Source organism: Pseudochaenichthys georgianus, chromosome 23 (genome assembly GCF_902827115.2).
Source record: "Pseudochaenichthys georgianus chromosome 23, fPseGeo1.2, whole genome shotgun sequence".
Taxonomy (NCBI): Eukaryota; Metazoa; Chordata; class Actinopteri; order Perciformes; family Channichthyidae; genus Pseudochaenichthys; species Pseudochaenichthys georgianus.
This window is the reverse complement of record NC_047525.1, coordinates 6,461,806-6,482,391: the sequence shown is the minus strand read 5'-3', so window position 1 is coordinate 6,482,391 and position 20,586 is coordinate 6,461,806. Positions and strand designations below refer to the sequence as shown.

Sequence of the window (20,586 nt, the reverse complement as noted above, 5' to 3'; positions counted from 1 at the left end):
TCTGTAAGAGTTTTCTTTATGATCTAGAAAGCTTAATTAATAGAAGGAAATATTATGTCAATTCTTGGACCTTCTCAATATAAACTATACTTTGATTACAGTTTCCAGATATTAGAAGAGGCCATGGGATGTTGGTGTGTTTCTGAATTGGGTCACACACAGTTGGAGAAACAATGGTCCTTCTAACAGGGTTCTTACACCTTTTCCAAAGTCAAATTCAAGCACTTTTCAAGCATTTTCAAGGTGCATTTTCCAGCTTTTCAAGCATCTTACAGCTGTTTATATTTATACACATACTCAAATGATTATTTCCCTACCTCACATTAAATCAGATGTTCTTTATGCTATAAACAACCAAATGTGTGTTTCGTGATAGCCTTCTACACGAGGATGAACAATTAAAGAAAAGAAAACTAAGTTTAATATTTCAAAATTAGTGATCTGTACGTAGACTAGGCCTCCCATGTAACCTGGCTGAGCCATTATAATAATAATAATAATTCCTTACATTTATTATAGCGCATTATCAATGACTCAAAGCGCTTTACATATAGTATTATGTGTACATATACACACATTGCACATCATACATGCAATGGTCAGAAACTGTGGACAATACCCACAGGAGCAAGTTCAGGTGAAGGGTCTTGCCCAAGGACCCACCGGCTTTACAGACGCAGCAGCGGCGGGTTTCACCCCTTGATCTGATGATCATTGCACAGCGCACTGCGCCACACCGTCCATCTTCACGCCTCGAGGTCATCGAGGCGCTTTTTACATGTCCACAGTACATGTATAATACCAATGTACAATGTATAGTACACAATGGGTACATTGGTATTATACATGTACTGTGGACAATACCCACAGGAGCAAATCCGGGTGAAGTGTCTTGCCCAAGGACACAGTGGCCTCCCGCCTGACGCAGTGGCGGCGGGAGCGGGTTTCGAACTGGAGTTCCCCAGCACTCCCCCTTGATCTGATGATCGGATGCACAGACCACTGCACCACCCGTCCCACAGATTATAAAACAATCAGCCATATAACTTTTCAATACATTATTGATTACTATTTTTGAGGTACTTTTAGGTTGGCAGTAAACATAAGTCAGAGGTAAATGGTGTACTTTTGCTCCACTACATGTATTTAATCCCTTTAGTTACTTTACAGATGTGGATGAATGATGTGAAATATAAGTGTTAAATCAGACTTTAGTTCCACCTGGAGTAAATCTACAAGCTACCCTGCAGTATACAAAGGCATTCAAACTAGCTGCACCTTTACCAGTTTTGAGAACACTTTCATGATCAATCATTATAAAACATATCATATATATTATTCTGAAATGGACCAATCTGCACAATGACTACTTTTACTGTCGCAACTTTCACTATATTTTGATGATAATACTTTTCTACTTTTACTTGAGGAACATTTTGAATGCAGGACTTTTACTGTGACAGAGTATACACTCTGGTACTTCTACTTTTACTAAGTACAAGATCATCTGAGTTCTTATAATTTCACTACAAGATCTGAGTACTTGTACTTTTACTCAAGTACAATATCTGAGTACTTATTCCACCTCTGGTAGCGTATTAGTCTGAATTGTAGCCACAAAATCACGCAGAGCTGCATACAAATAGACTCACAATGGCAACAAGTGGAAAATAATATTTACAAATGTGTCCAATGATTTGTAGGTAATTTTGACTACTCAAGACACCTGACTTATACATCTTCAAAGGAAGACTGTGTTCATTCTACAATTACATGGGATTAAAGCAAAATGTAGTTTTACTTGTATAAATGTAAAAAAATGTGTCTTCGGGTCAATGTAACTGATTTAGATAGATCAAGTTGTTGGGGAAATATTTTCCAAGGCCCATAACTTTGACCCAGTTTATCAGTTCAAACTGTCCTGACTGAGCACACGCACCTCGTAACCTTGGCTGCTGTGCTCTCAGTGTTCTGTCTCCCTGTTCCTGCCTGTTGGCGTCAGCTGATAAAGGTGTTATGATTCTATGTTCCTGCCTGTTGGCGTCAGCTGATAGAGGTGTTATGGTTCTATGTTCCTGCCTGTTGGCGTCAGCTGATAGAGGTGTTATGGTTCTATGTTCCTGCCTGTTGGCGTCAGCTGATAGAGGTGTTATGGTTCTATGTTCCTGCCTGTTGGCGTCAGCTGATAGAGGTGTTATGATTCTATGTTCCTGCCTGTTGGCGTCAGCTGATAGAGGTGTTATGATTTTATCTTATTATGCAGCATGTTGATGATGCTCTCTGAACTAGCTAAATACATGGGTCTGGGGTAGAGTTCTTCAGGATTGACGTGGCAACTCTACCGTGCAGTCAGATCGTGGCTGCTGTGACTTGTGATGTGAATTCTCCGGCCGAAGCTCCAAATAAACCATCAGTGTTTGACATCAAAGCTCCAGCTCTTCCCGTGTCTCTTTCCTGAGTCGGTGACTCCCACTGCATTGCTACACAGAAGTTTCCCTTACAAGTTGGCGTTGTCGGCAGGATACTAACAAATCTTCAGAACTGGTAAGTGTCATTTCAAATCTACATTTGGACATTGCCTTACCAGAATCTGTGATTGACGGTATCCTAAAATTACCTGTGAAACTGAGCGGCTGTGTTTCATTTTGGGTTAATGAACATTTGGGGATAATAAACCCAGGGGATCAGTGTCTGGGGACTCAGTCCTGGCTGATTTCCTCTGTGTATGCTGCTCGGGACGGAAGTGCCATACAAGCATGCACAGCTCATGTTTAGAGAAACCTTAAAGAAAGGCATCAGTAAAGTGGAGCTTCTGTAGGAAAGCAATGTAAAGATTTGTATTGAACGAATCGCCGAATTCTGGGGGTTTCAGCGGCCAACACTAGCAGTTGAAAATAAGCAGCCGGAGATATTACTCCCATCGCCTCTGTAAACACGGCTCCAGCTGTAGCGCGGGGTGTGTGTGTAAATACCTCCCCGTATCTGTGTGGCTGGAGAAGTGCAGCTGAGAGGGAGAAAGTCACAGCTTTTTGTCTATAGCTTTAACTCACACCACCGCCGTCGCTATTAAAAACGAGATGGTCTAAAAGCACTCGTTGTTTGTGACCATCTTCTACATTGCTGGCAAGGCCGGGGCAGCGCGAGATGGGTGCATCACCCGATGCGCCACAGTTCCCTATAAATGGCTAGAGGAGCTGGTGGCGGTCCGGGGTGCATACATAAAATGATAGGCTATTTGATCACGGGTGGGTAGTGGCAAGCAAGTGTAGAACAAAACTGTTTTATCGTTGTGATGAACTCGATAGCAAGTGTATAGGCTGGTCGAGTAGGACTACAGTCAACCGTGCTGTTGTTGGAGAGAAAGGGTAGCGGAAAAAAGTCTGTGTTCTCTGGTCGGGGGTTCATAGCGCCACTGATGGAGTAGTGGTTGTCGCAAGAGGATAAGCTAGTTATCTCTTTTGGACGGTCTTCAGGCACGATCTTAGCACTTGTATACAAGGGTGGACGCGTGAGTCAAGGCGCCCCACTAGAGATAATTCCCTACACCCTCTGAAACCTCTTAATTCGGACTAAATTGAGCTGGATGAACTTTGCTGTCACGCTGGTGTTTATTACGAGTTCATGTTTGTTTGTCTGATTGTTTGTATGTATGGGGGGGGGGTCTATATTGGTTTGTCTACCCGCCGTCTTGTGTATGTTTAGTAATAACTAATAATGAATCCGTCCACAGCCAGGGTAAAATGAACTAAACTTTAGTTATCTCACCAAAAGTAAATGACTTGAGAAAAATAAATAATATAAAGATGTAAAGCAACATTCTGGTAGTATAAATGTGCTGCAAAATGAAAATAAATAGCAAAAGAGTGTTTTTATGTCCTGCATCTGAGTGTGCAGAGGAAAATGTAAACAAGAAGCCCACTGTTCAGGGTGCGCTGTAGGTGTAAGAAGAAAATAAGATTATATTGCTTTAAGAATCCATTCTTAAATGGTATTGCTGGTATGTTAAGATATGTTTGTGACCTTGTATAAACCCTATGCCCCGTCCTGCGCCCCGAGACCCTCAGAGGCATCACTGCTCGTCGTAAAGACCTGCCTGAGGAGATCAGGGTTGCAAAATCTGTCTGCTCAATTAGGTCAATGTTGTATTATTTGTTTCATATATTCTTAAATCTATGTATTGTATGGTAATAATGAATAAGAAACGTACTGGATTGAACACATTGCAAAACAAAGCAGATAAGACAGAACTAGACTCAGACATAATACTAATTGTTGTTGAAACCTTTTGCGCTGTTGCTGCATGTGAAGCTGACCGTTGAGCGGCACGACCAAGCAAGGAGAAAGAGGCAGAGAATTCAAATATAAGCCGGTGTGGGCATTTATTACTCACAAACATGACACAGCCTCAATCTGCTGTTCACATGAGCACAGCCGCCAGGATCTCACACACACTACCTCCCCTAACAGCCAGGGAAACAGAGCCTAAATACCCACACACACTAATCAGCAACTAGACACAGGTGAGGGGGGAGGAGACAACACAGGGCCCCAGGTGCACACAATCCAGCAACAGACATAATGGGAGGGGGAACACTTTTCAAACAGAAACATATAACTGAACAGAAGTACACACCCAACTAAACGCAGTCAGCACTTGTACAATTAATGCCACTTAACACTATGATGTCTACACCCCCCACATATTATTTGCACCCGGATTATTCTTAACCGCTGTCATTATACACCAGCATAAACACTTTCGGCGCTCTCGCTAACTCCCCTATCTTGTCAGGCGGAGCCGAGGACCCGACCAGCACCTGCCAGACGACATTTCAATTAATACGGTTTAATCCTTTAATAAATACTCTCTCAATAATTAGTATAAATTATATAAAATGTGCAAATATGCCATGCCAAACGGTACTGTGCAATCGCGCTCATAAAGTGCAAAACTGTTCACCAAAGTGCTGAGTTACCAGGTCCGAAGCCGTCAGTTCACAGTGACGAAGTTACCTTCGTCACATTTCCTTACCCCTCTCCCCAGGAAGCACAGTGTCTTAAAAGTCTCGGCTTCGGGACAACCAGTCAGCCACCCGCTTTCAATGCCGCCGCCACCTCCAGTGGGGCCGCTGAAGCCAGTGAAGCCGTTGTCAAACATGTCGTGCTGCCACTTATCCGGAAGCTGTTTTGGCCTGTTGTAAGGCGTTGGTCTGCCTCTAGCACGACCCAGGTTCTGTCGACTCTTCGTGGGTCCGGGTCCGCCTCCTCGGCCTGCAAACGCTGCTCCTCCCGCTTGTCTCTCGTGCTCCTCCTGCTTGTCTTGCGTCTCCTGCTGCTTCAGCAGCCGTGGCCCCCTGGTCAGTTCCAGGCATAGCCACCCCCAGCCGCGGTTCCTCTCTTTCGTCCCTCTCTTTGGTCCCTCTTCTTTCCTCTCGTAATTTTCTCCTCCTCGCTTGGTCAATCCCACTTCTGACACCAATTGTGATGTTGTGTGTTTCAGCGAAACACAAGAAACTGGACGTATGGAAACAAGAAACGAAATATTTAACGGACACACGTGGTGGTTCAGCCTACTCGATGGGACATAGGGCAGGAAAGACAGAGCCTAAATACCCACACACACTAATCAGCAACTAGACACAGGTGAGGGGGGAGGAGACAACACAGGGCCCCAGGTGCACACAATCCAGCAACAGACATAATGGGAGGGGGAACACTTTTCAAACAGAAACATATAACTGAACAGAAGTACACACCCAACTAAACGCAGTCAGCACTTGTACAATTAATGCCACTTAACACTATGATGTCTACACCCCCCACATATTATTTGCACCCGGATTATTCTTAACCGCTGTCATTATACACCAGCATAAACACTTTCGGCGCTCTCGCTAACTCCCCTATCTTGTCAGGCGGAGCCGAGGACCCGACCAGCACCTGCCAGACGACATTTCAATTAATACGGTTTAATCCTTTAATAAATACTCTCTCAATAATTAGTATAAATTATATAAAATGTGCAAATATGCCATGCCAAACGGTACTGTGCAATCGCGCTCATAAAGTGCAAAACTGTTCACCAAAGTGCTGAGTTACCAGGTCCGAAGCCGTCAGTTCACAGTGACGAAGTTACCTTCGTCACACTGCAAAATGGAAACTTTGTTGATTATCTATTCCAACTGGCCACTGGAATCAGATAATTAATATAAGTTGAAGTTCAATTACAGTTTTAAAAATAGTTTAACATTCTTTATTAAACTGCTTCAAATGATTTCTAGTATCAACCAATTGGTCTATAGACATTACTAAAATTAAAATAGTAAAAAAAATAAAAATAAAAAGTAGTAATTAAACTACTGACAAGTTTTCTGAAACCGAGCTTATGAACAACAGAGTAAAGGTCGCTGGTTAAGCCAGGATCAATATATTTGTTGAAGTTTTTATTGTGTGCATAATAAATGTGTTAGATTAATTGAGCAATTCTTTAAAAAGTATAATGTTGCAATCTCTTTAAAATAAGTAATTACAGTTAAAAAATAGATAGTTGTTTTCTAAGGGCCTCTCTTTCACAGGCCCACACTTTGAATCATGACACTTCCAAGTCCTACAGAGATCAGTATCACTTTGTGTTGGAAGCCAGATCCAGGGGTTCTACTCAAGCCCAATTTTAAATACCATATACCAACATATTGGTTCTCATAACATTCTCACTGCTGTCACAAATGTTTTAAACCTTGGGCAGACAAGCTGTTCACACACCCACACACACACACCCACACACACACACACACACACACACACACACACACACACACACACACACACACACACACACACACACACACACACACACACACACACACACACACACACACACACACACACACACACACACACACACACACACACACACACACTTTGGATAAGTATTCACCTTATCCACATTGTAAATTGTTCCCTTCTTTAAAGTTATTAGTAATTCAAGATTAATTATTAAATTAAATGTGGTAGATAACATAGAATAAATAAAATAACTTTGACTTGATAATTGTGTTCACAACATTAGACCTGTCCTCTAATCTCTACTAGAATAAGATACGTGTGCATGTTTGGGTGTTTTAACACTCCTATAACGTACCTAATCTTGTTATCCTTTTCGTTACAGAGCTGGGAAAATTGTGTATTGCTTAGATTCTGATCCGTGCAAGTCCAATTTTGACTGACTTTAGTTCTAATGTTAATTTGACTTCAACCCATAAGTAATTATTTAGATTAACTCAACATTTCACATGATGATGGAGTAGTGTTCCACATTTTTTTTTCCACTAATTTGTTATGCCTGAGGAATGTTCTGATTATGGGAGACCTATGACACAAATGGAGGAGTCTCCACTGCCCGTCACCCTCCCTGTCAACGCCTTTGAGGATATTCTTCATTCATCCCCCAGCTCTCTCTACTCTCCGCTCACCCTTTTACCCTCGCCCACCCCCCTGGAGTTCGATGACCGCATGAAGGCGACACGCAGGGTTGGCAGTAAGTCCTTTACCCCCGCCCCTCAACAACGCCCACCAAAATCACCGAAGCAGAGATGCGCACCATCTCCCCCGGCTTCATCACCATGCCTACCACAATCATCCAAACCAAAACAATACAAGGAAGATGGAAGCAGATTTCCAAACCCCCCTTTCTACAGTGTAGCCCTCACCCTGCCCTCCTATGATGAGAGGAGCAGGGTGGTGGGTCCTCCTTCCCCTTCAAAGCCTGATAGGGATGTGTGTGTACAAAACGCTGCAAACTGATATTTGCTGGGTCCAGGCTCAAGGGCGTATGGCACTCTCAACTCTTTCCAGGACATGCCGGGGCCCTGCCTGCCTGTAGCTTTGCCGGTATCTGTGTTGATAGGTAATAGATTAAGAGCGGTGAATCATCTTAGATACAGGAAGCGCTCAAACGTTTGTGTGAGTTTATCTAATTTAGCAGTGATTCCATGTCAGCCACAGCTTGTTACAAAAAACCTGACTGATGGTGTGTTTAACAAACTTAAACTAGCTTTATTAAATGTCAGGTCTTTGGCAGGAAAAACATTTTTAATCAATGATTTTATCACTGAGCACAATCTCGATTTTATGTTTTTAACAGAAACTTGGATTGAACAAAATAACAGTGCAGCTGTTCTTATCGAATCAACACCTCCCAACTTTAGTTTTATGAGTCAGGAAAGAATGCATAAGAAAGGGAGTGGAGTTGCTATTCTGCTCAATGATTCCCTTCAATGCAGGAAGACATCGTATGGAAACTTTGATTCTTTTGAATATGTGGCCCTTCAGCTGAAATGCTCCTCTCGAGCTCTGTTCCTAAATATCTATAGACCACCTAAATACTGTGCAAGCTTTTTTGATGATTTTACCGAACTGTTGTGTATAGTGTGTATTGACTTTGACCGTCTAGTCATTGTTGGTGATTTTAACATCCATGTTGACAACCCCCAGGACAGAGGGGCAAAATAACTGTTTTGTGTTCTTGATACACAGCAAAATCGTAAGTGTTAATTTAACTCTTATAGAGTTAAAATCAACACTTACTTGGTGTTTATATAATCCTCACCAATTGGGAGTTAAAGTTACACTTCGGAAAGTGTTTTAACTCTTTAATAGTGTTAATTATCTAACACTGACAGTGTTGTTTTATAACCATTTTTAACACTAAATTGTGTTATTGCTTTACACTGGGAGTGTTGATTTATACCATTTTACACTGATTTTATATCTTATTTCTTACTGATGTAAAGCACTTTGAACTGCAATCCCCTGTATGAAAGGTGCGATACAAATAAAGTTATTATTATTCAGATGGATGTTTCTCTGTTCATTCTCCCATTATCCTCCTCAATCTGCCTAGAGGTATTTTAATGTTGTAGCTGTTACTATAAACAATACTAATGCTAGGGCTGCAACTGACAGTTATGTAGGCACATTGTTATTGTTTCTTATCGCTGTGTGATTAAAAGAACACAAATAGCAGGATAGGCAATGCAACACTTTATTTCGCACCTTCATACACACATAACACAACATTAGAATGAGCTTTTATCAACGCCTACATGATGATAACCTGTCAACATGACATTAATACAGAGCGGGCAGAACCCAAATCAAGCTCCAGTGCCGCACGAAACATGTTTTCGATGGACGAGAGTGAAAATGGAACGCACACGCTATTTGTTGTTTGTTTATATCACGGTCTGTTCTTCTTCTCTGTCTTCCGGTTGTTGCCTCTTTTGAATGACGAATACACACTACCGCCGCCTGCTGGTAAGGAGAGTTATTGCCACTCACACACTGAAGTCTTTGCGGTGTGTTCCTGTGCGACACATGGCCAAGACGCAGGAGAACACGGCGACGCAACAGCCGGCGTCGGCGAGTCCTCTGGTGACTGCTTGGTGTGTCAGGGCCTTAACACAGCTGCAACTCATCTCCACCTGATTTCCCGCTTATGGTCATCATGGCTGCATGGAAATTACACATGACTTTGCGCAATGTAATACTAGTGAGAGTCATACGAGCAAAAGCCTCCACACCAGCCTTGACACATTTGAGTCACACCCGACGTGACGTTTATACATACTTTTAATACAAAAATGATCAGCATAAATGATTGAATATACCTGGTCCTTATCTTTTTGAAATAATGTAGGCTCCCCTTCCAGACACAGGTTGCTCTCCGCCATGAGATGAAGAAAAAAGGCGCACTAAAACTGGAAGTGTAATTAACTCCAACGAGTGCATGCAATCAACTCCCTTAAAGAACACCGGCCTTAGAGATTTTTCAGCACTGCAAGTGTTAAAAGAACACCCAAATCAACACTTATCAACTCGAAATAATTTACACTGAAAAATCTACACTATTTAACACCACAGAATTTGCTGTGTAGCTATGGACTGACTCAGCATGTGACGGAGCCCACGCACAATAAGGGGCACACTCTGGACTTAATTATCTCAAAGGGTCTGAATATCTCTAAGGTTGTGGTGACTGATGTTGCACTCTCTGACCATTCCTGTGTTTTCTTTGAGAGCTCTATTTCTGTTCAGAAAAATGTTCAAAAAGAGATAACCACAAAGCGATATTTAAAATACTAGGGAAATGTTTACTCATAATTTTTCTTCCACACTTGCCCCTGCTAACATCTCAGTTAGATGAGCTAGTTGATCATTTTAATTCAAAAATTAAAAATGTTATAGATGCCATTGCTCCAACTAAGGTAAAGGAAGTGTCTGGCAAGAAAATATCTCCATGGAGAAAGGCCATGACCGTGAAAACAGAAAAAAGAGAATGTCGAAAAGCTGAACGCAGGTGGCGAAAAACAAATCTCCAGGTTCACTTTGAAATCTATAAAGAGAGACTTGGCCTTTATAATTTGGAATTGAAAAACGCACGACAATCGTTCTTCTCTGACATCATTACCAAAAACAAAAACAACGCACATGCCTTGTTTCCTACCGTCGACAGACTAACTAACCCCCCAGTGTCAGTAGCCAATGAATTTCTATCCACCAGGGCGTGCAATGATTTTGCCTCCTTCTTCACTGACAAAATTCAGAAAATCAGACAAGCAGTCAGTGCCTCTGCATCAGGAACAGCAAATGTGTTGTCTCTGTGTCCACTTAACATCAATTCAAACACCATGACACAATTCCATCAGATTAATGATAAAAACATAGAGGACATTATACAACTTCTGAAATCCTCCTCCTGCTGCCTTGATATTATTCCAACAGGATTTTTCAAAGATGTTTTGCCTTGCATGGCCTCAGATCTACTTCATATAGTAAACAAATCTCTTCACTCAGGTATTTTTCCACAGGCCCTGAAAACTGCAGTCATTAAACCGCTCTTAAAAAAGAATAATCTAGATGCTTCAGTAATAAACAATTACAGGCCCATATCAAACCTCCCATTTCTAGGTAAAATCATTGAAAAAGTTGTTTTTCAACAGTTGAGTAATTTCTTGCATTTAAATAACTGTTTTGATGTGTTCCAGTCAGGCTTTCGTCCAAACCACAGCACTGAGACTGCTCTTGTAAAGGTCTTTAATGACATCCACTTAAACACAGACAGTGGCAGAACTTCAGTGTTAGTATTATTAGATCTCAGTGCTGCGTTTGACACTGTTGACCACAGCATATTACTAGACCGACTGGAAAACTGGGTGGGACTTTCGGAAACAGTTCTAAATTGGTTTGAATCCTACTTAAAGGACAGAAACAACTTTGTTTCTATAGGTAAATACACATCTGAGTTGACAAATATGACATGTGGGGTACCTCAAGGCTCCATCTTGGGGCCTCTTCTCTTTAACGTCTACATGCTACCACTGGCTCAGATAATGAAGAACAACAAAATAAGTTACCATAGCTATGCGGATGACACACAAATTTACGTAACAATTTCACCAGGAGACTATGCTCCAATTCAAACACTGAGTAAGTGCATTGAACAAATCAATGACTGGATGTGTCAGAACTTTCTCCAATTAAACAAAGATAAAACTGAGGTAATGGTTTTTGGAGCCAAGTCATCTTTCTGTCCCCAGAGTCAGAACTAAACATGGTAAAGCAGCGTTCAGTTATTATGCTCCAAATATCTGGAACAAACTCCCAGAAACCTGCAGGTCCGCTGCAACTCTTACTACTTTTAAATCCAGGCTGAAGACTTTTCTTTTTGTCGCTGCTTTTAATTGAACGATTCATATCTTAGACTGCACTTTAACTTTTATCCATGTATTTTTGCTTTTTATGTTTCGCTGCTTTTAATTGAACGATTCATATCTTAGACTGCACTGTAACTTTTTCTTTTAATGTTTCTTTTATTAGCTTTTCTTTTTAATGACTGATTTTAAATGCCATTTTCTTAATGTCTTTCATTTTTTGTAAAGCACTTTGAATTGCCTTGTGTTGAAAAGTGCTATATAAATAAACTTGCCTTGCCTTGCCTTGCCTTGCCTTGCCAATAGAGACATTGATGACCTTGTGTCCCTTTTGTTGGTACGTGGTTCCATTTTGTCTATGGCCTTGGACGGCTTCACTAAGAGTCACCCAGTTCTGCCCTGCTAAAGTCCGGCTGAGTGCAGTCACAGAGATGCTATGGCTGCTCTACATGAAATGACATTAATGGTCTGGTCCGAGAATGGACACCATTTCCTGCTCCCAGAGAGAATGACGCTCCTCAAACTGAACATTACAGCTGTTGATACTGTCTCACGTGGGTCTGCTCCCCCCCACTGAGCCATGAACTGAAAGTTTGACATCTGCTTTGAACACCTGGAAGCCTCCCTGTCACACCAGCACCAACCCTTGGGTCAGTCAGATGAGACTAACGGCTTCACTTAGGGCATTTGGTTCAGATACATGACTCTCGTTACCACAGAGTATTTTAAAAAAAAATGTAAGGCTATTCATACTGCTATGCAGAGGATGCCTGTAAGTTGGCAAGCTGTTAAAAGCCTCTACTATTTTTAAAATAGGCCTAATGTCAGGGGCCTCTTAGTTCTACATGTATTCACATTATATGGACCATGTTTCCACCTGGTAAAACTAGAGGCTGCACGAAACTCAGGCTACAATACAACCATTCTGTTCTGCTCTAACGATTCAATTTATAGATTCTACGTCAAAACAGTTCATTTTTATTGTTTCCAATGATAACGTCACCTTAAGTGGAGGAATGCCAACCTGTTTTCAAATGTAAGGTTTTGAATTTGTTTGACATTTCTCAGTAATAACACCCTCAGACACCCAATATCATTCATGCTATGCCATCAGTAGTGACTCAGATGTTAAGGGGGATGAAGCTTTTCCTCCCAAATCAGATATGCTTTGTTTTTCAACAAATGTATCAATTTCCTGCTTCATATATGTTTCTCACAATTGTTTTTTTGTAAGCTGCACACAGGTGATACTGAGTCTTCTCGAGTAATAGATTATAAACTACACCATGCTTAAATAGTTATTATTTCATATGTGACATATGTAAGAAAAGGGAGGGAAGAGTCAATTATATTGAGTAATTGATTTTATATTGGGTAATTTATTTCTGTTTTATGGAAGAGAAAAAAATATATATCTCTGATAAACTAATATTTTATCAAACGGTAAATGGTGAATTAATATAACATTTAGAATCATTGAGAAGGGGTTATATCCAACTTTCTGAGGAGATGGGATGCTTCTTCATCTTTCTGCTCGGTGGGCTCAAGCAGACAACCCTGCAGGATGAGCGAGGGCTTCAGAGGCTTCATACAAGGTTCCTTGTTTCTTGGAGGAGTTTGATGTCTTCCTAACCTCTCCCATCACGGGGGGAAACCTGGATGCGCCACTTGGAATACGCAGTTGCACTGCTCTCAAGCAGATAGCAGAAGGAATGCAGGCAGATGAGCCTCCGTTTCACTGGGGGATCAACTACAGTGCTCACTGAATGAGCCACACAAAAGCAGAGCAATTGGGGGGTTGACACATGGCGCTCTGATGAAGAAGAGTTTGAGCCAATCAGCACCACAGTGCTAATCTACAGTATCAGGATGCCTTTACACACCAGACACTCTTTGTCATAAAGAGAGGAGGAGAACGAGTCAGAAAGACTGAAGGACATGTTCTTCCAGCTCTCGTACAAAGATGAACTTTGAATTGATTTTATATCTTGGATGTTTACAGATGTACAATTAATGTTTTTATATTTCCAATGACCAGACATGTGTTGAATAGTGGTGATTCATATATGTTTGCCGGATCAGATTACACTTTCGCACTAAACAAAATTAATTAATTAATATTTTCAGATTATAAAGTATTGAATAATAAGATATTTCTACTATTATCACAGATAGTGTTAATATCCTTAATCGTCCAGCAATCAGGCTTAATAACACTACTCTTTAATGTATTATCCATGCACAGAAAGACCTACAATGATGTTTCAAGTACTGGATTAATTTCATAATATATTTTTAATATTTTTGCTACCTGTTATGTGTGTTCATTATTATGTTTTTGACAAAAGATGATCCAAACACTGATGAGAGATGATTTTTCTATTGTGATTGGCTGTATAAATCATTGTGATTGAATGTTTCAATCTTATTATGTTGTTCTTAATGTGATTGTTATTGATGTAATTGATGTTGTGTAAGTCCACACTCAAAGTGATATGAATTTAACATCTTCACTTCCTTCGTGTTGCCAGGCACGGATCTGGGTCTTTGTATTGACTCTACATGTGATTTCACAAAACTCTGTTTTATCTGCTAATGCTAAACACAACCAGCTCACCAGGTTATCACTATTATTAATAAACATCTTAAAAAGACATATCATAGACATGCCCAATTTGGTAAATAATGTTTTGGACAATATATATCGTTTTTAAATCAGTATTTATAAACATTTTTGCTATTTAAAACCATGTTATACACAGATACAATGATAATATAATTGCATATTGAAATATCCTTAGATAATTTTAGCTTACTCTGCTGTGTTTTCCCTTTACAAACTGCTCACATGTGTCCTTGGGCAAGACACTTCACCTGAACTTGCTCCTGTGGGTATTGTCCACAGTGGTGACCATTGCATATGTATGATATGTGTAATGTGTATTTGTAAAGCGCTTTGAGCATCTGGAAAAGAGCTATAATAAATTTAAGGAATTATTACATGATATCATTAAAGAACAGTTTAATATATTAGATTACATCAAAACAGAATCCTCTTCAGGTCAATTTACAGTAGAAACTCTTACTTTGTGTCTGAGGGTCCAGGTTCATTACTGAAGTATGGAGGTGGAGTCATAGACCGGACACTCTTCAGAGACAGACAGCTGGAGACTGAAGATTTGTCCTCTTCCTCATCTTTTAAATCACTCATCTTCTCCAGTCTGAGATAAACCAGTCACACACACACACATACCATGTATACATCACTTCAGGGGACATTACATTGACTTACATGCATTTCCTGGAGACTTATCCTAACCTTAACCATAACCAACACATGCCTAACCCTAACCCTTAACCTTACCCTAACCCTAAACCCAGACCCGGGCCAGAACAAATCTAAAGGGAGGGCCTATGATTTTCTTGGGAGGGCCCACAAAACCGTCACGTGCTGCGGGCCTGCGGCACAATATATATCAAACAGCGAGGCCAACAGCATTGCGTAAAGACGCACACTTATCGCAAACATACACAAATAAAGGGCAACATCGAAACCACTTTGAAACATTGTGTGCGTGGCAGCACAAACACTGGTAAATCACGAGCCAGGCACACTGGTTACGGATGGCAGCTTCCTCATCGATGCACTCGGAGAGAAATAGTAGAGACGGAGACGATGAACTGTTTAGCCCGCCTTGGGCATGGTGTATTTCTATGCACTGCACTCGGACATGCTGTTGAGTGAATCGAGTCACCTCTGAGAGGGAGTTGGTTGACAGCTAAAAAAGCTATAATATCAACGACAGCTGACACATAATAACGGCTCCGTGCCAGCTGATCTGCACTAAAGTACTAATTTCCTTATTTGTTTCCTCGCGTATCTGTCTCTCTCTCCACACACTCTCACATGAAATGTGTTCTTTTGATGCGGCATGCCTTAGCAGTCCTTTATCAGTCTGTAATGCGTGTTTCCAGTCGCAAACACCTTGGACAGTAAAAGCCGCATCAGATGAAGACGTAGGCCTATTCACTTTAAACTGTCTACAGGGGAAACAAAAGGCTGCGTCTGCTTTGAACGAATCTTCAAGCCATGGTCTGTTGTGAACCATGCAGCGGCAAAAGTGCGCTTCTTTCCTGAAAACAATCCCCCTGATAACGATCCAGTTTCACCTGGTTGTGTTTATTAACCCCAAGATCATCGCTAACTCAGCCCCGGGGTTTGCCGAGGTCAAGCTTGTGACATTAGGCGTGCTGCTGCAGCGGCAGGTGCAGGTCGCCAGCAGCGCCTTCGGCTGCAGTTCTTTCATCGCTATTTCGTTTTAATAAATCCTTAGACCTTTTAAGCCAATTTCTGATGTCCATTTTGTAATTCAAACAGAAGTGGGAGTCTACAGAATGCACAATAAACAAATCCAGAATAGGCGGTAGAGTGTGACGCTGTGATTGGTCTAAATGGGGATGATTCACAAATCACAACAGACACATCACACATGCATTTATTTGACGTAGCCTGCGATTATTATTTGTAGTTCTGACATCACATGCATCGTAGCATAACAGTTCACAGTTTATTTATAATTAAAAAAATTAAATATATATATTTTTTAATTTTTATAAATAATAAAAAACGTGTTTATTGGGGGAGGGCAGGAATGTCAAATGGGAGGGCCTGGCCCTCCCTTGCCCTCCCACGGCGCCGGGCATGCCTAAACCTAACCAAGTCTTCACCCTAAAATTAATGATTCCCCTCATGGGGACCTCCAATGTGTCCCCATAAGGGAGGCGAGTCCCCACACATGACCGTGTAAACAGATTTAGGTCCCCACAAGTATAGTAATGCTAGGCCACACACACACACACACACACACACACACACACACACACACACACACACACACACACACACACACACACACACACACACACACACACACACACACACACACACACACACACACACACACACACACACACACACACACACACACACACACACACACACACACACACACACTGCGCTGGGCTGTCACATGTTGCAGAAGTCTCAATGGACTCTAGAATGCAGATTGCTAACCAATAAGTAATTTTCTGACATCCAGTAATACAGAGTAAATAATGAATGTGTTAGAAAGCAGATTCTGGTGTTAACACTCACCCTGTTGTCCTCCTCGTGTCGAGCTGGAAAATGGCGTCTGGCAGTCTGACAAGTCTGACTTCAAACCTTCACTTTCAACTTCCCTCCCTCTCTGCAGCTCCTCCCTCTGTTTCATAACCAGCCTCGTCAGCTGAAGCAGTTCACACACATGGACTTTGTTCAGTGAGATAGAAAAAGACGTGCAGCTAAAAACAAGCTCAACAAAGTTATCAAAAGGACACAACATCCACACATCAGCATCCATAGGATATCATTAAATCTGCTTTATATGACAAACAATGAACAGCGACTTCAAAAAAACACAAAGCTACATTTAACTAATTTACAAGATGTGCCAAAATCAGGACTGAAATAGAGATTTCACCTCTTGCAAGGTGGAAGGAGGAAAAGTGTTTTAAATAGAGGCAGAGAAACAGGAGAGAAGCAGACTGCAGCACCTCACTGAAAAGCATTTTAAAGTGGGCAGGGATGCTCAAATACGTGTTCATGCAGCCCCTAAATAATGGTAATACTGATTAAAAATCATTTCTACGGCATAAAGTATTTTAAAAGTGAGAAAACTATTTTAAATGGCTTAAAAAGCAACAAGTGACTTAGGTGCAGTTCTAAGTTTCCCCCACAGGAGGGCTTCAGGGAGCGCATCACCCTATACAGTCTATGGCAGGGGTTCTCAAAGTGCGGCCCGCGGGCCAATGGCGGCCCTCGGAAATGTTTCTGGCGGCCCGCGATAGTTAATGTGACACGCTGAAATGCATGCGTTATATTTTAATCCTCCATGGTTGTATCTAGTAAGAATTAGAATGGAATTTAAGAATGGTAAAACTGCGCCCCCTGGGTTGTCATTCCTAAATTATGAATGACAGCTTGTGGAAAGTTTGCTAGACTACTGGTTGCATGGCAACTAGGCATCTCGCGAGTTGCGGTAATTGGTTAGTACAATAAAGAAAGGATTTGTTTTGGAATTATTTTGTGTTCCGTTTTTTCTTGGGCGGCCCTCAATCCAATATTGGGTACCACTCATCAAAACTTTGAGAACCCCTGGTCTATGGCATCACCCAACATGAGCACAGTGCATTAACAGTACAAAATACGTAAAAGGCAAATCAATTGATTTAAAGTGCGGGGAGGCTCACATCCCCACAATAGTGACACTGATGATTTAAAGTCGTTTCAGCGGTGAAAAGAGTGCTAAAAGTCTGATAACAGTGTGGTAAAAGTCTGATAACAGTGTGGTAAAAGTCTGATTGTTTCAGAGACCCATAGTAATGATACAATAAACCATTTACATCTAAAAGTATTGATTCAAATTCATTTTTAGGGGGAAAAGTGCAGGTGAGGCATTTTGGTATTTTGGGCAAAACACTTCACCCAACCCTTTATATATATTAGGGCTGTCAGTCGATTAAAATATTTAATCGCGATTAATCGCATGATTGTCCATAGTTAATCGCGATTAATCGCAAATTAATCGCACATTTTTGATCTGTTCTAAAGTACGGTGGCCCTGAAGTGCAAGACACCACAGCATTTCACAAGACACCACAGCATTTCACAAAACACCGCAGCATTTCAGAAAACACAACAGCATTTCAGAAAACACCACAGCATTTCACATTGGACGGAAAGGGTATTCCTTTAGGGAGAACACTTCTTGTTTGTGATTGGACAGAGCCAGCCAGAGAAGCACTGCTGTGATTGGATGTTTTTGCTGCCAGTCAAGAAATGACGCTGCGTGATTGGCCCAACACATCAGCCATTAGCTGTTAGCACACACTCAGAGCTCACAGCTCCTCATATCTGTTCAGAAACTGGACAAAAGTTAAACATACAAAACACAGACTGTCTGTCATTTTGAATACAGTCGCTGCTTTATTTATGTCTGTATGACGTTGTTGTGAGTGTGGACGGAGCAGCTACAGGTTAGTTTAGCCTGATCGATCCGATTCCGATTTACATGGAGATATGGCCCGCGTCTTGTTTGAATGACAGGAGTAAACACATAATTAATGCTTTATTAATTCATGGTTTTTAAGGGGCTTATCTCCAGGTAAATACTATGGTAGACCACCCAATATTCGCATCGCTCTAATCGCTCGAGTTTCACCGCGGCTGTCAGCTGTGTTTGATCCTGTCATTCAAACAAGAGGCGCTGGAGAGGGAGCGGGGCGTATCTCCATGTAAATCCTATGGGAGATACCAACTACAACAAAATAAACATATTTGACCGTGATTTAATTGTAATACACGTTTCAAAGTCATGCCGAAGTAACTACATACTGATAACGGTTAGTAAAACCCATGCATTAACGCTTTGACAAGTCTGCAGATAAGACGGCAGGCGAAAAGCTTTTAAAATGCCTGTTTTCTGAATGGAATCGGACCCATCAGGCTAAACTAACCTGTTGCTGCTCCGTCCACACTCACAACAACGTCATACAGACATAAATAAAGCAGCGACTGTATTCGCCATGACATAGACAGTCTGTGGTTTGTACTTGTTTAACTTGTGTCCAGTTTCTGAACAGATATGAGGAGCTGTGAGCTCTGAGTGTGTGCTAACGGCTGATGTGTTGGGACATATTTCGCTGTCGGTTGTTGACCAATCACGAAGCGTCATTTCTTGACTGGCAGCAAAAACAACCAAGCACAGCAGTGCTTCTCTGGCTCCTAAAGGAATACCCTTTCCGTCCAATGTGAAATGCTGTGGTGTTTTCTGAAATGCTGTTGTGTTTTCTGAAATGCTGTGGTGTCTTGCACTTCAGGGCCACCGTATAAATGTACCTTAGAGGAATATTTTTCAAGTTTTTAATACTCTTATCAACATATGAGTGGACAAATATGCTTTATGCTAATGTGTATTATCATTTGAACAATGACAAATATTCTCATGAATATTAAACACAACAACCTCTGAACATTACAAATATTCGCCTCAATTCAACCTGGAACCTCTCTCATACAATAATACAATACAAATTGTGTGTGTGTGTGTGTGTGTGTGTGTGTGTGTGTGTGTGTGTGTGTGTGTGTGTGTGTGTGTGTGTGTGTGTGTGTGTGTGTGTGTGTGTGTGTGTGTGTGTGTGTGTGTGTGTGTGTGTGTGTGTGTGTGTGTGTGTGTGTGTGTGTGTGTGAGTGAGTGAGTGATGGATTGTTGGAGCTATGTGCAACTCAAGGGCCCCTTCTCATTTCTCTAACTCCCCTCCTCGACTCCCCTCCTCGACTCCTATCCTCGAGACTTAGTCCCGCCCACAGGAGATGCGAGCCGAGGAGCCGAGGAGGGGAACCGAGGAGAGAGGAGGGGAAGCAGCAGGCGGTTAGAGAAATGAGAACTCCTCTCCTCTGAGCGGTCATTTTAAAGAAACGTCCATTAATGATGACAGGAGGCACAGCAGCCCTCCTTCTGATGGACAGATGTGTTCATGACTAGGGCTGAACGATTAATCGACTTTAAATCGAAATCGCGATTTGAAATGATGCGATTATCAAATCGCAATGCCTGCGATTTTTTTTAACTATCTTTTTTTTCTTCCAATTTTTTTTTTTTTATTGTGTGTCAGTCATCCACACCAATCAGAAGTGATGTGCTCCACATGTACCAGCCATTGTTAATCAATCAGAAGTAGCCCATGATAGAAGGTGATAGACAGATTGATCCAATCAACTGCCAAGTGCTTTTGAAAGTGCCTGCCCTTTCCAAATGGCTTCCAATGGAGCTTTAGA

General features: G+C 41.4%; 1 protein-coding gene across 2 annotated transcripts in view; it reads right to left on the bottom strand.

The window, feature by feature from the left end:
• Window positions 1–16,926, bottom strand: part of LOC117439114 (protein NLRC3-like) — a 33,052-nt gene extending 16,126 nt beyond the window's left edge. For both annotated transcript variants that reach the window (XM_034074865.2, XM_034074866.2), the window contains exons 1-2: window positions 16,867–16,926; window positions 14,798–14,932 (exon numbers count right to left, since the gene is read on the bottom strand). In XM_034074865.2, coding sequence (XP_033930756.1) covers window positions 14,798–14,922 — 125 coding nt within the window. In that variant the 5' untranslated portion in view covers window positions 14,923–14,932; window positions 16,867–16,926. The remainder of the gene's footprint in view (window positions 1–14,797; window positions 14,933–16,866) is intronic.
• Between the last annotated feature and the right edge of the window lie 3,660 nt (window positions 16,927–20,586).